General features: G+C 40.5%; 1 protein-coding gene across 5 annotated transcripts in view; it reads right to left on the bottom strand.

Annotated features, from left to right (window-relative positions):
* Positions 1–1,300: 1,300 nt before the first annotated feature.
* LOC147218964 (uncharacterized) overlaps positions 1,301–16,639 on the bottom strand; it is a 29,473-nt gene continuing 14,134 nt past the window's right edge. For 3 of the 5 annotated variants that reach the window (XR_015108669.1, XM_086171933.1, XM_086171932.1), the window contains exon 3: positions 10,724–12,550. Coding sequence is in view for 2 of the 5 variants with exons in the window: in XM_086171933.1 (XP_086028059.1) it covers positions 12,340–12,550 (211 nt within the window). In the remaining 3 variants the exon portion in view is untranslated. Of the gene's footprint in view, positions 2,178–10,723; positions 12,551–16,639 lie in introns of those variants that run through there. The other 2 variants (XR_015108668.1, XR_015108667.1) reach the window with 2 other exon arrangements.

Raw genomic sequence — 16,639 nt, 5'->3', positions numbered from 1 at the left:
CCACAGAGACACCCAACACCCCTCGCATCAGGAATAAGATCAAGGTGAATTATAAAATTTAATGCAGAGGGTGGATTATGTCAAAATGGAACGTTTCAAATTTTGCGATAAAAAGAAAAAAAAAATTATGCTATGTTTTTATGTATTTTTCCGAATTCTGATGGGCTTGTTAAGAAGGTGAAATCGGTTTAATCCGTTTTTTTTTCGTTTGAATTGGACATGGAGCTTTAACTACTGCCAGGATTTCTGAGAATGTGTGAGAGAAAACAGAAAATGGCATTAGGGAGGGAGCTGTAGTGAAAATAGAGGACTAATTAGTGGGTAAAGGAGTGAAAGATGGAGAGAAAGAGCCAGAAGATGTGGTTGCTATAGATACTTGGCAAAATGCCAGGTGGAGGCAGAACCAATTTGCATTTATTCAGATGGGGGCTGCTCTCTCTTTTGCGCCATCTTTCTGTTTATCCATCTATATCCTGAGGCCTGTATGCATATGATGCAAACAATGCTATCGTATTTGAAATATTTTGATAATTTCATTATTGTTATTCTCAAAACTCAGTAAGCACTAATTAGGGGAATCACATCAATTTCTTGTAATTTTTTTAAACAGTCATCAGCAATAACCCAGTTAATCTGAAGAATTGTATATGTCCTAAAATCAGTAATATTTCTATAGTTTAAAACCTAAATTGCTGTTTAACAATATAATGAAAACCATTATTTAAAAAACAACATGAAGCAGTTGAGGTCTCATCATAATTACGTCTTGAAGGCTGCTCTGCTTTAGGCCTTGCTACTGCATCACTGCAGGCCTGCTTGTGATCCCTTAACAGAACACAAAGGACTTGAAAAAGGGTTAATGTTTAGCCACACAACAAGTTTGTGTAATTAAAAGGCATTGGCTATAATAATATATGTATCTCATAAACTGATTGGTTTCCTATTCATTTTATTTTTGTTTAGTGAACATTACCTAAAAACAATTTTTAAATACTTTATGCCCCCCAAAATGTAAATGAATCAGTAACAACCAAAAGAATTGTACAGCCGGATGACAATATTTTTAACCCTAACAAAATATGCAAATGTGCTAATTTCTTTAACGAGAAGAAGTTGAATATGTTAAAAATTATTTCATCTAACAAGCTTCACTTTGATGAATTGCTAAACTGCCATCTTTAATACATATTCTTCAACAGGACTTTGACTGATGCGAGAAAATCGAGACATGTTTCAGCCCTTCTCTGATATTTAAGTCGGAATTTTTATGACATAAAAAGTAAATAAATTCATGACAAAGTGAAAGACAACGGTTTATTTTTATTGCCCTCTTGCATTCATATAGGATCAATAATCTCAGCCAAGCCATAATACAACGAACATGACAATTAAATCACAGTAACAAAACACTATACACTAATCTTGAAAAGACAATGGGATTAAATGGGACAGCAGTGAATTTCTCTTATTTGTATAAAACGCTCATACGCTTAACATCCATTAACAATTTCACTTTTGAAATCACACATGTATCCATAAATCATTGTAACAGTCATGTAAAATTGCGAAATACACATTCATTGAGCCCACAAACCAAACAATGATGAGATGATATAAAGATTGATGTTCATAGGAAATCTAATATTTTATTACAATGAAATTCTGAAAATGCCATATTCATCTGATCAGCCACAAATGTAATATGTATATGTGTGATAGTGATTTTTTTTCTTGCTTGACACACTAACTCTCAAGACATTCTCAAATATTTGGCTCAAAGCTTCACATTTCCATATCAGGAGCTCGGCCAAGAAACTTTTAAATATCACAAATCAATGTCAAAACATTATTATCAGATATTTTTTGAGCTCTCACACATTATGAAGTTTGATTAATGAATTAGAAAAAACAGACTACCAGCACAAAACTACACAAACATCATTCGACACAGTGGAGTTGATACATCCAAAAAAAAAAACGCCCTTATACTGGAGGGGGATCTCGAGCATGAAACCTTACTAGGCCCAGTAGATGGAAACAAAAATCTTTTACGTTTTCATGTTGTGAGTTCAAGCGCACAAAATTAATAACAAAGATAAAACCAAGCGGACTGAGCATTCCCTGTGCTTGAATCCAACATTGTCCGTCAATCGTTGATTTCTCAGAATATTGTCAACCTGCAACAAGAGGAGACGGAGAAAGGAAATAAATGACCAGTAAGACATTTGTCACATTCATTATAGCTGAGAAAGACAAATCAAAGCAGTGAATTCCCATTGTAAAAATCATATCCTCAGTTCTACTACCTCAGTGGTGGAACAAACTTCCAGAAGCAACAAGACTAGCATCATCTATCTCAACCTTCTAGAAACAGGTAAAAACTGTTCTCTTTCAGGACTTTTTACTGCGCTGATGCCCCAGATCAGGTTAGGCAGCAAGTTAGGCTATGCAGTGTGTGTGTGTGTGTGTGTGTGTGTGTGTGTGTGTACGTTTGTGTATGTCTTGCCAAAAAAACAAAACAAACAAAAAAAAAAACTCACTAACCCAAGCTTACTGTTCTGTATATTTCCTGTGCATCGTGTATTTGCAAGTGTATTTGCAGTCTCTATGTCCTCTATTGTAAGTCGCTTTGGATAAAAGCGTCTGCCAAATGTAATGTAATGTAATGTAATGTAATGTAATGTAATATTTGTGTGTCACATCAGACGACTGACACAGCAGTTTTGGTTAGAATCAGAAAAAGGGGGGTGCGGTGGGGAGTTCTAGAACAGAGGGGACTCCCGCTTCATGACTACCATATCTGTCTGTGTTTGCGTCTACACTCCTCAACCTCTGACACCCCCAAGTCTAGAGCACTGTGAGGAACCCCCTAAATTACGCCCAAGGGAAATGGCACACACACACACACGCGTTTTTGTACAATCATGACTGAAGATAAGGAACCAAACTGCTGAGATAAAAATCACAATTTAACCAGATTTAAATTAATCCAGATTCGGAACCAAATGAGCGTGACTGACAGACCATTTCCATCAACTTTTCCTTTTTTACGTTATGTATAGACAATATGTTTATGACGATTTCCAGTTCACATTTGTGTTTTATGTGACGTGGGTGGAGACAGCTGAATTGTTCGGAAAGAAGGGAGTGTGTCTATGATTGATTGCAGTCTCTGGATACATGTAGAGTTACAGACTTCGGGCAATTATAAAGGACTTTCCCAGGCTCAAAGGGTTCTCCAGGGCTCTTCTCCTGCCCACACTGTCCCGATGAGTGGCTAATGTATTCTGCATCTGAGCACCACACACCGCACTGGCAATGTTAGCAACTTTCAAAGAGTGTAAAATTATTAAATATATATGCTTGGCTCGCTGCAATGACAAGCAAGCGGGCACTGAAAGGTCAAAGAACTGATAAGATTATGTGACCCTTGAATGATGTAACAGTGTTACGCTCAGAGACAATGAGAATAAAAACAGCACAGACACAGTCACGCTCACACACACGCAGGAGGTCAGTGGCAGGTGGAGGGACTATTTGCAAGCATCACTAACCGTAGCACCTCTGTCTTGCTGCTTTTCTGCTGTGTACACGCCCATCAAATCTTTAAATAACTACAGACATTTTGGTATCTTTGTGAGAAGCTCAGATGTTATCTTTGTCTGCTCCACACACACGGACACACACACACACACACACACAAAATCTATTTCATCCTTGTTTCATCAGTGTTTAATGCTGAGAAATAGCAAGGTGCGCACCGGTCCAAGCTTCAAAGTCCTTTAAGATTCATGCTGCACGTTGCCTTTGTGTAGTGTGCTTTTTTCACCAACATTTTCACATTTTTTTGGTTTAATCAAAAACAGCCACATAAATCGAAGAACTGTATGTAAGGAAGCCAGAAAGAAGCTCAGTCACCATCTAGATTAAAGCAAGACGGATGAATAAACCATGGTGTGCAGACAAGTGTGCTTAAAGGATTTAGGTGACAAAAATAGAAACATTTTACTATTGAGCTGTACAATTAAAAGCGAGAAGTCTCCGACAGAACACTTACATATTTAAATGGGGTTATGACCTGACTTGGTGGCAGAGTTCACTATTTGGCAGTGAAACACAAACACCCGAGTATTATAATGGGTAGCTTTCAAATCCTTTTTCCTGTGAAGACTGGACTGGGATTCTAGGACTGGGAAATATATTAATACATATGTAATATCATCTCACTATGTCTCCCTAATATGGATATTTATTTATATTTATAATCTACATCCAGTCTTATGTCATCGTCTGACAGAAATTTTTAAAACCCTTTTAATACAATTTTTCTGAGCAATTCATCTGATATAGATTTTTCAAAACATTCAAAAATTGACAGGGATCTTAAGAGATCACCAAAAATGACAACAAATATGTAAGATGTCAAATTATTGGGAATCTAAAACAAGTGTAAAAATGAGGGAAAAATACATTTACAAATGACCATTAAAATGACCTAAACAGTAGAATTAAACCTAAAAGTGTAGTCTCTTAATTTATCTGTGTATCGTATGCAATGTGATTTTCCAAAAACAACAGAATTTGTGATATATATTGAATTCGATAAAAGTTCTAATTTTTAACATACTGTATTGCCTGGCCATATTTACATTTCAAAACGGATTTGACAGAACATCACTGACCTCAAACTGCCCAGCACAGACAACAAACGGTACAATTAATCCTCCATTTTGACATTGATATAGACAATATTTGAGGTTTGAGAAATCAGAAATACTTTGTGAGAGAGAACAATGAAAAGTGCAGGAAGTTTAAGCAGATACAGAAAGGTCTGAATTCATGAGTTGGGTGCATGAGGGTCTGCCTGATTCTCTTCCTCTCTTTCTGTATTTAACCCCCCTTTCCCCGATGCACATACACACACCCTTATGCTGACATTGTGTCCATCCAACAAAGACGTCCCCGCAGCCCCCTCATTATAAATACATGTCATTGGATCACAGCTAGTCTGAATCCCTGAGTCTGCTGCGCTCTAAGTGGCCGTGACTGAGCCCTGAATGGGTGGCCAAGTGACAGCTACACCAATAGAGCCAGCAGCATTTGCGTGCGTATGTGTGTGTGTGTGTGTGTGTGTGTGTGTGTGTGTGTGTGTGTGTGTGTATGTGTGTGTGTGTGTGAGAGAGAGAGAGAGAGAGAGAGAGAGAGAGAAAGAGAGAGAGAGAGAGAGACATGGCCGTGAATCCCCCAGCCTATGGGAATGAAAGCCTCACAGCAGGACAATGTCAAAGGTCAGGTCGTCTGTTACACACACATGTATAAACACACACGCACACATTTTGATGAATGGGTACAATATGGATTACATATAAAATCAAATTAAAATGCAAATACTTTGGAAATGACTTTAGTGGAAGAGTTTCCAGGTAACTACTGCTGCCTGTGTTAAGGAGGGCTGGTTTGAATCTGGGGCAAGAAGTTTCTTGCTGCCTCAACAACAAAGCGGCACAAATCTAGAGCTGGCTCACTTAGATGGAGGGAACAAGGTGTGTGTGTGTGTGTGTGTGTGTGTGTGTGTGTGTGTGTGTGTGTGTGTGTGTGTGTGTGTGTTAAAAGAGCTCATTTTGCAGGGGAAATGCGAAAGTGGCTGTATCCCTCTGGAACCACAAACCAGGCCACAGTATTGTACTTCCATTCCTCCTTCTCTGTCAGCCTCCCTCTCTATTTCTGAGTCAAAGCTTTCAGCTTTTTGCGGGTACACCAAAGTTTCTCTCACTATTTTTTCTTGAATCTTGAACTGACTCAGATAAGACCTGGACTTAGCTTGAAATCAATAATTAATGAAGAATCAATTCCCAACTTAATGCCGCCAAATTAATTGAATGAAAAATGTGTCAAAATCACTGTTCTGTGTTTTGCATGATCAGATCGAATGCCTGTGTGTGTGCGTGCGTGTGTGTAGTTGTGTGTAGACAGATTCTCCAATGTACACTGGGCTCATTAATGCAGCGCTGCAACAATGAACAGGGAAAGCGGTGGCGGTTGCCCATGCTAATCATTTCTGCTAGCCCGCCACCTTCCTTCACCTTTGCCTGCATACGTGTCTCCTCCCCCTCACTAGATGAGGACCCCAAATGGAAATAGCTGCCCTTGCATGCTGCCTGATGGGAAACTGACATGGCACTTATTTTGAAGGATAGGATCCTTCCATCCTTTCAAGGGGATCCCTGTTTCCCTGTCTCGTCTCAGACCAGGTCATATTTCTCGTCTCTTCGGACAGCTTTTTATTATCGCGCGATTATATCATATGTAATCATATCAAAACATTCAGAATGTCCTTCGCTCTGAGATTACATTAAGTGGGAAGGACAATTGTCATTCACTCCAAACCACAGATGATCAGCAAGCACATTTCTTTAAAGAGCTATGACTATTCTGTCTGTGTACTGCTGTTTCAAGGGAATGAAGTAATGTGATTGCTAAGGTTGATGTGGACCACAATCATATTCAACTAATTTTAATTTTAATATGTAATGTCTCCTTGACTGTTTTAAGCTCCAAATTTGCTGAGTCATCACATTAAATGCAGGTAGTTTGCTGTTGATCGTGGACTAACTAAAATTGTGACTCTGAGGGAATTTGAGTTGCGAGAAGAGATGTACTAAATATTAATCCAGAAAGTACAAAACTTTACAAATTCCGAAACACAGAGAAATGAAATAACAGTATCAGTTTAATTTTAAAACAAGGCTGTGTTCAGCAAAGATTGAGTCCAGTTTTGTAAAAGATCTGAGACAGTGAGAAATAAAGGCTCTGAGAGAGCACACACAATGAGGAAAAAATTCTGAAATGGACAATAATGGAAAGCATGAGAGGGAAAATAAGAGAATGAGGGACAAAGCCCGTGTGACAGAGATGTGAGTCTCAAAAAAGTGTCGATGCCAAGCCTCCTTTCGGCATGAGTGAGAAACAATGAGGCCTGGTGGTGTGTGAATGGCTGGGGAACTCACATACAAACACACACTGGTACCACAGACGCGCGTTCGCACACACACACACACACACACACACACACACACACACACACACACACACACACACGCACACACACACACACACACACACACACACACGCACACGCACACACACACACACACACACACTCCCCACCGGGCTAGAGCCTGTGCCAGTGAGACAGGTCTATGGGTCTATTGAGGCGACTGGGAGGAGGCTGTCCTTTTCTGTAGAGCTAATGAAGCCTGCACCCACAAGCATAAAGGAGTGGAGAGAGTTAGCACTGCGCTTCTTCACCCATTCACTCACTTCCTTCCTTTACACTGCTCGTGATGAGGTAATGCTTTCTTGCTTAAAGGGATACCATGGCTATACACCTTTACGTGTGCAGCTCTTTGAAGGCATTGCATCAACAGTAAACGCTTCACACACCTGTCTCTGACTTGGTAAAAATCCCATTTAAATGTGCTTTAGATGAAAGTACAGGGACGGCTTTCAATATTGTTATTACCTGGGTAACCTGGGGCCAAGCACTGTCATATATATCAATATATCAAATATATATATCATATTATTGAATTTTTCCCATTAACAATACATTACCTAACTGGCCTATATCAGGACACGGTTTAATGTTGAGAAAGAAAAATAACCATCAAAAATAAGCAGGAAAGAAAATAAAAAATGGTATGATATAAATGACCAATTGCAGGGAACACACCACATGCTAAATTTCATGTTTGAGGGTCCGGTCATTGATGCTGTTTCAAATTTCCTTTATGTAAATAGTTATGAAATATTTTTGAGCTGTTTAGTTCTTTGGCCATAGGCAGATGTATATTCATAAAAATTGATCTCAGAAAAGGAGCACAAGACATTAGCACAATTTTCCTTATCCCCATCTCAACAACTTCCCCATGCTGTCTGGTCACACTGAACAAAATGAAACATTAATATCCATGAAAGTAATTTCATTCCATTGATTCATTTATTTATTTCAACTCAACTAGGACATGTGTAAAGTGGACAATAAACACCTCACACAAACACAGTCCTGATAGCAGCATTACAAGAAATGGTTCAGAAACCTATATTTTCATTGTCAAAAGTGTGCACATGGTAAAAATGTTGGATGTACACACATAGGTGAATGTTGGTATTGACTCTGGATCATGTCCATTTTCAGCACAAGGACGGAAATTTTTACACAGAAAAACAGTTATGTGATTTGAATTGTTTCTGGTAAGTTTAATTCATGTTGTTCACAAAATCGTTCACCATGACTTGTAGCATTTTTCACTTTACAGTAAAGTGTCATTCAAGGTTGCTTTTTTGGAATGGCTACGATACAGTAAAGTTTCAAACTACCATAGAACGTGTAGTATGAGATGATTGTACCTTTGATATTGTAAAAATTCAGGCATTTAAAGTTTATAATCTGGCGTCTGTCAGCAAAGGAGGTAATTCCATTTATTTTCTCATGTGGTGTAGTTTAACAAAGTTTCAAGGTACTTGTTCACTACTTAACTAGTTCCACTTAATATTACTTTATACGTACACCTTCCAATGCATCAGGGGAAAATGCTTGTTTAAATTGATGCCCTTTTAAATAAACTTAACATGACAGATGATAATTGTGTGAAAGATGGACTCCAAATTTCATAACAAATACATGATACATGTATGTAATACATTCAATACAATGCAGTATTACTGTTCCTAGCATTTCAAAGTTTTTTGCTGTTCATGACATAGATTAAAATAATCTCTTAACATCAGATGTCTGGAGTTGTATTTGAGTAGAGATTATCTGACCATGACTGCATAATATGTGTGTATAGGACATATAGATATAGATATAGATTAGTCTGTTGTTGATCGCATTTGGAAATGGCTGCTTCAATGCACAGTGCAGACTTGATTTCATAATTTTGATCGAGACATAATGACATGTTAAAGACTGATTTCACAGAGGGAAACAGCAACAGCGAACAAAAAATTGAGCTTCTGAGTAATTACTTTCTTTCGTTATGAAATAGCGAATGAAATCCTGGCACAAAGCTGCCGTCATTCTGGAAGAAAAGCAAGACGGAGAGCCGACGTGCTGCTCAGAGGAGAGATGTCACAGAGAAAAGACTTTGTAGCGACACAATCAAACTTTCAGCGGGGGGGAGGTCTGACTGTCAAATACTTTGACTCCAATTGATGAAGGAGCTCTTGTCCATGTCTGGTCTAGTCCTGGTTGACCAGACTGAACAAACAATAGATAGCACCGCTTATCAAGCAGCCTGGCAACGTCATTTGCATCCACCAAGACCCAGACGACAACCAGAGTGGCCTTTGCACATATGAACCAGACAACCTCTTGACTAGCCGTGACCCATGAACTCTAGGGTCCTCTTTCACCTGCTACATCAGCATTCATGCTAGCGAGGCTGTCTCGCCTGCCCCAGACTGTTCTGCATATATTCTCCTCACATTCTCACGCTCCGAGTTCAGACCTCTAGACTATCACACTTTCCACTTAGCATTGTGACGGTGTCTGGCTGTCTGACTTTTTGTTTTCTAGGGCCGAACACGACGTTCACCCCGCCCTCCTGTATTTTTTCTTTTAACGATGGGAAGGATTTTTCTTGGGCTCCCTCATTTTCTAATATTCTGCAGACGTATATGCAAAAACGCCAAAAAAATGACAGATTTTCTGATCGCTTATAATGGTCTGGACTCTCCTTTACACTGAATTCTGTTTGTCAAGACTGTTTTCTGGCACATTAAGGGTAAACATTTGACTCCATTTGCCTCTCCTTCCTCTTCCTGTTTTTTTTCTCATTGGCTGAAAGCCACTCGAGGTCTCCTTATTGGATGGTGTAACAAACAGAGACAGTGATGCAGCTAACATGAGGCTTCAGTACTGTGTTTAAGTGTTATTGTGAGGAACGGGGCAGAGGATGTTTCAGGTCTCCGACAGATGAAGTGATTGTCGGATATGAAACATTCTGCCTTTTTTTCCAGACTTTGAGATGCATATAAACGACTGTGACTGAATTGGGCTAGCCATGCAGCATATGGACGACCTCATCGCTTTATGCAAATGAGCGAGATGCAGACACATGTTCTCAAACGCAGACAAAGTGCCCCCTCCTCTCCTCCAATCCCTCATTAATGGTCCTAAAACCAGACGCCCCCTCTTCTCAAATAATAACCTCTCCACCAACAGCCCCCCCACCCCACAGTCTAGACCCCGCAACCCTCTTTTTCGAACCAGACACCCCCCCACCCCCCTCAAGCTCCTCTCTCTCCTCTCCAGCTCCCACGACCAGCAGACAGAACCTTGTGATTCGCGTGACCGCCATTTTGCTGCCCACAGTAGACCAAACTGTACTGCATAGCAGCTGCCTTGATGGGCGAATGCAAATGCGGCGCTGCATTGTTACTCAGCTGCTCGGGCGACTTTGATCGCATGAATTGGCGCCCCCAAAAATACGACTCACCCAATCAAATGAGACCAAAACAAGTCTGTGCCCAAACATAAAAAAAGAGGGCTGCACATTTATTTTATACGAGATGTCATTTTATCAGGTCAGTTTGATTATTAAACAGCTCTTGACCTTGTGAGATCAAAACCGTTGAATTTCCTTTTGTCGTTTTACTTCAGACGAGACGAAGCCCACTTCTCTATTATTTCAATTATCAGTGAGTATATTTGTGGGCATTTTTGTTTTCCTGTGTTTCATTTTTCCATCAAAATCAATTTCCCCCACGATTGTTCAGTGTCATGGTAACCAGACACCCATGTGCATGTAAATAAGACTATTATGGTCTGCGTGTCTGGAGTATGTTGGGCCTATGGACCCTTTCTTAATTAGAATCTGTATGCTAGTCTGAGCTTCTGTGTTTGCTTAATGCTTTCATTGAGGCATTATGTATGTCAGCATGTAAAAAAGGGAGCGTGAGTGTGCACACGTGACTGAGCTCTTGCTGATTAAAAAGAAAAAAAATCAGCTTAATCTTTTATACAGTGTCAGAGTGCATGCGAGGGAATCATGTAAACATGCACGCCATATGGCACAGTAAGACCACCATACTCTTGATCTTGAATTTATGTAGAAAAAAAAAAAAAAACAACATTTCAGGGCACAAATACCCGCTCCGTAAAAGACAAACAAACAGCATTGATTGCACTTTAAAACGTGACTCTTGCCGCTCCGCTGCCCAGCACATTCATAGAAGCAATTATCAGCAAATGCCAACAACATGATGGTTGGGAGTTATGCAAATGCAATTAGCCTTGATTTGCATTCGATGAAAGCTAACGGATGCACAGATGGCAGACAACAGAGATGCGCCCGCCATCTTTGGCAGGGGGGAAAGACTGGCGGCCATTTTGTCTGAAGCTGTGCCCATCTGGATGGAAACAACCGCACTGCATTACTGTGATGACACACCATTTACAGTTCATTCACACTAACACCCTGGCAAGGCAGAGCTGGAGCTCTGAGAGTATAAAAATCAAAGGGACATGTCGTGATACAATACGCTTTATCACGACACGTGAGACAGAGAACTTTTCTCAGGTCAAACACACACATACGTGCGTGTGCACACACACACACACACACACACACACATAACCAGTGTCACACATTGTGCGAGTGGAAACAGCACTAAAAGAGATACTTGCCATCTTATAGTGTTTCTGCTCTTTGATCCTCTCCCCTCTGCGCCTTAGTCGTTTTTTTTTAAATTTTTAACATTCTGGTATTAAACTTTAGACATCACGAAGGAAAAAAGAAAACGTTCATTGTGAGGTTTCGAGTTTGAAATGACACCTCTCTCTGTTTCTCACCGTAGCGACAGTAGACCAAGATTAGAAGGGAGAGTAAAGGTCGTAGTCTCTCAAACGCAAGAACTGGTCAGGGACTAAAGAACTAGCGAGATGAGGGTGAAGACTGAATCAAAAGTAGAACTCCCAAACTGGTTTTTGAACTGCCAAAGGCAGAAGATGGGGATTATGTCAATCTTTTGAAGGAAAAAAATCAAGAGAAAGGAATATCCCTCTTGGCTGTGTTTCAACATTCAGGGTATTGGGTATTATGTGGGGAGAGATTCCCTTCAGCAAAACCACACACAGCCAGTGAAGACGGGGACTGAGGTCCAGTCTGAGGAGCCGGGGCTGCAGCTGAGGGGGCCACACAGGGCCTGTCCTTTGGACATCTGCGGGGCCTTAGGCCACAGACTAAACAGGAAACCCCACTCAAAGCTGTGCAGGCTCTGTGCTTCATATTGATTTCTCTTGCATGCTAGTAGCTTCAGAGGTGCGTTTAGCCTTCAGGGACCTTCTCCATCCTTCCCGGCCCACTCAATTGTTCGCCGTTTGGGCTTCGCTGGCTGCGCTGGACCCCTGGATGGAGGTATGGGCCACAGGAGGCGAGGAGGGAGACGAGAGCCCATGGCAATGATGATGAGCTGCACCGGGTCTCCGAGTTCAGTCATCCACCAGCCTTCATCCAGCCTTCCAAACACCCACCCATGTTTCCATCTGAAAAAGGGAAAATAGAGTGTTTTACAAAATCTCACCTTTGGCATTCAGCATCCCTTCGCTCAATGCAAATGCAAATGTAAACAGTAACACTTTGATTAAAAATATGTGGGAAGAAAACACCAACTTGCTCTTTTGTAACCTGCCTCAAGGCACACAATGCTGTACTGAAACAAATAAAAATGCTCTGCACGCTGTATGAACACCGACAAATCCATTTCTGTTCATATTTGAATCATTTAACCAGAAATATAAACCATGCAGGTTAAATAACTACATATAACCTATATTATAAAGACATTTTTTTGAAATGAATTATGTTTTGTAGGTTTTTGCCCATGTCGTATGATTAATGAAGCAATATCTGCTTTCCAACGTAACCGAATTATGACATTATATCTTTTTTGATATTTATTAATATGTGTGCATATATTTCTTCACTGAACTGCCTTTTGAAATATTGCGAAATGTATTGTGAATGATGTTATCATGCTAATATATCGTCTGTTATACGTCGCTCTGTTCTTCTTCATAGGAACAGCCGTTTGCAGGGCCCTTCTTCAAAAACCAAGTGGCCCTGTCAAAACCAGGGGCAAAGACATTTTTAGCTCGGTTCGCTTTTGTGGAGAATTAATAAGACGCAGAAAGCAGCGGGATAAAAGAGTGCAAAGGCATTTTTGTGCAAGCATTTTTGTGAATCTGTTACATGAGTGTTTTTAACATATAATTTGGGGAAGGGGCTGGGGGGGGGGGAGCTGGAGTAACCCTGAGCTTGGCCTGGGCTGGGGACTGACGTGGGGTGAGATTGGGTGAGCTGGAGGAAGATTCAGACACAATGACACCATTGAGGGGGTTCAGACATGGGTGTTAACTCCCCATTCCTTTACACACAATAGGGCCCCCCACAAGAGCCGGTGTAGGGGACAATGTTGGTTCAGGACAGCCCTCCATCCAGCAAGAAAGAATAGAGCTGCATTATCAAGACAAGGGGGGCGGGGGGGGTGTCGGGCTAGAAGAGGGAAAGGCAGGAGGTGAAAGATGAACGGGGGAAGAAGAATTTGCTTGCATGGGGAGGGAGAGGAGCTGAGCAGCTCCATGACCCATGGCTTTGGACTTGAGACTGAATACTGAAAGATGTTGGCAAATGTTCCGAAGAAATCAAGCGGCATCAAATAATTACAAAGCAGAAAGAATGCTTGGTAGAGATATGTCTGCTTCAAGTAATTATTGAATTAGACATTTATCGGCATAAAGTCATATTGGGTGTTTAAAACAAGAGAGTGAAAAAACAAACTTATCCAAGAGACACAAAATCAAATGGCAATGACACAAACGGCAACTGTCCAAAATTATGAAAAAGGGTGTTTTTTTTAAGCATGGTTAATAACACTAGCTCTTCCTATCAGGCACTGCCGTGGTTATTAGTGAAGACAGAGCAAATAATGACAGTAAACCAACCAAGATGTATAATACGTAAAAAGGCAGTAGTTTGTTTTGTGTCCCTTGTTTCACAGACTTGAATGCTTTTTTGAATATTTACCGATGAGGGCATTGTAAAATTTCTAATAAACCCAATGCCTTCTCCCAAAAAAATCCACAGATGGACAAAGAACATATTGAATATGAATGGAGTCAATGGCAAAAATGTAACTCTTTGAATTGTAGATGAATTAAGATGAAGCAAAGTACTTGCTTTGCTAAACAACACGTTATTTTTTTTACTAAATAATCTTGACTAATAGTATTCTCTATCATCATAACACAGAGCCAATTCCTGCAGAAACCGCATGTACAGAACATCTATTTTTCTTCACGTTACAGTTCAATTTCATCGTTTTTTCAGAACGACATACGTGTAAAGTTTGACGCTGAGCGGCTGCTCTCACACTGAGTGCTAAATGTGTTTTCTCTGAGCCCAATGACATGCTGATTGCGAGGGGAGGGTTCTTTGAGAATGATTTCTGATATCACAAACATTGCGAAAGCAAACGCTTGTAAGATGAGGAAACTGTCGGCAGTTTCATGCAGTAACTGTTTGAGAGAAACTAGTTCCTTGTAAAAATTTCTTTCAGCAAAGTTTGTGTATTCTTCTTCTAAGCCTTGATCTCCAGAGAGAAACATTGCTGTTGCATTACTTTGATTTAGTATTTTGGCACTTGGGGCACCACGCATTAACTCCATGTTGTCCAATTGCATCCTCCAGAAAGGAGGAATGCATGCGTCTGATATCACATGATCTAAATGGATAAATATTAACAGAGGCGCGCAGAAACGGTTTCTACTGGTTATAATAACTTATTCTAGAAAGACCGGAAAACACCCTCTATGCTGGACAGGGACAAAACAGTAAGGGGAAACAAGGAGGAAAAATTTCCAACACCTAACAAAAAGCTGTTTTCCAGACTTCCCTGCTGAAGAGAAGCTACCATTCCACTGAAATACCGCAACGAATTTTCGTCTTTATTCCTCTGATGCAAATTATCTTTGGCAATGCAGAAGCAGCCCAATCATTTATATGTACAGGGGGTGCGTGAAATGACAGAGGAAGGGGTGGGGAGGGGTTTTTATGTGAAGACTTGAATGGCATCCCGTTTTGTAGCAGAGAGAGGGAATCACATCCTCCAATGACTTCAGCATTTTTAAAACATCTTTAGCATTCCTCCAAAGACATATAACAAGCATTTGCTTGTTCACGGTTGCTTGTTATATGCACTCTGCGGTTGAAAAGGTACTGTTTGTGAGCGGCTTTCGGAAGTGAGGCTGACAGCGTTAACAAGCCATTGGTAATGTAAGCGTGTACGCTTTTATTCCACTTTCCTCTCCCAGACAGGTAAAATCTTCTATGGCAAAACAAAAGCTGGATCTGCTGGAACTGTGTACGGGAGGCGATCAGTGCTCGAGGTCTGACTACAAGACAGTGTAGGTGGTGGTGAAAAATATTTATGGAGATCCCGTGTCTCTCAAGGAGCCTAATAGAATCCCGTGGCTTGAGTGAGAGCTCATTGTACTGGTGTAACGGATTACACTGGTAAACTGGTAAAACAGGAGAAAGCCCAAGCGCTGGCTACCTCCTACGGAGAGGCAATGAACCACTGCTCAATGAGAGGCGAGAGTTTGCCGCAAGCTGACTCATTTAATCAACAGAAAAAGAGACGTGGAGAGACAGAGTGATAATAGCGGAGAAGATGCATGAGGAGAAAGACAGGGAAAATAGATTAATGAGTTCATAAACATGGATGTGCATGGACAAGGAGAGAATCTCCAGGAAATGGAGTGAAAGATAGAAGAAGAAGATGCAATGAGAGGAGGCTGGTGTGCCCGCCAGTTTCAGCAGTAGAGGTTAATGTGGGCAAATGATGTCTGTCCTGCTTGTCTGTCTGCATCCTGAGTGACAGTTTACAATCTCTGAGGCAGCAGGCAGCCCCAGCAGGATGCCTCCGTACAATCCCTCATTTCCTAACTGATTTTTTTCCTCTCCCCAAAAACACTCCATCTCCAGCTCTCATCTGGTTCCAGTCATCTCAAATCACCCCAAATCTCCTCCACCTCCATCAAGACCTCACCTGTGCATTTCATCAACTCTTTAAATCTTTTTTTTTCCTCTAACGCTGTCTATACATGATTTCCAGTTTTTCGAAATATCACTTTAACCGTCAAACGGATATATAGATGGTGTAAATCACCTCGTTCTGTGGATTTTAATGGAAGAATAAACTGCATAGTAACAATTTCCGACAGGCCTCTCGATTTGTAATTCAGCATGTTGTCATGCCTTTTATTTTGCCTCGAAGTGTAATATCACTAGGGGTAGGCAGTTTACGTGATGCATAATATAGCTTCTTTAATCCCTCTCGCTTTCAGATTTAATCAATTAATTTCATTGATTTCAAAATCATAGGAGAATTCTATGGGTGAAATGGCACATAGCCATACTTTGAACACCTTATTCAACATCAACAGGAAAGGGGGCAAGAAATTTCGCAAAGAGAAAAGACTGAAATGAACTGAAAATGGGACAGAAATTATCTAAGAATTAAAATAGCAAGAAGTCATTTGAAAAACCAATAGGTTACTTGATAATAAGCGATA

This window comes from Fistularia commersonii, chromosome 25, assembly GCF_037954325.1.
Source record: "Fistularia commersonii isolate RoL2024-O1a breed Wild chromosome 25, RoL_Fcom_v1.0, whole genome shotgun sequence".
NCBI lineage: Eukaryota > Metazoa > Chordata > Actinopteri > Syngnathiformes > Fistulariidae > Fistularia > Fistularia commersonii.
Note: the sequence above shows the minus strand (reverse complement) of the source record. Positions and strands in the feature narration are given on the sequence as shown.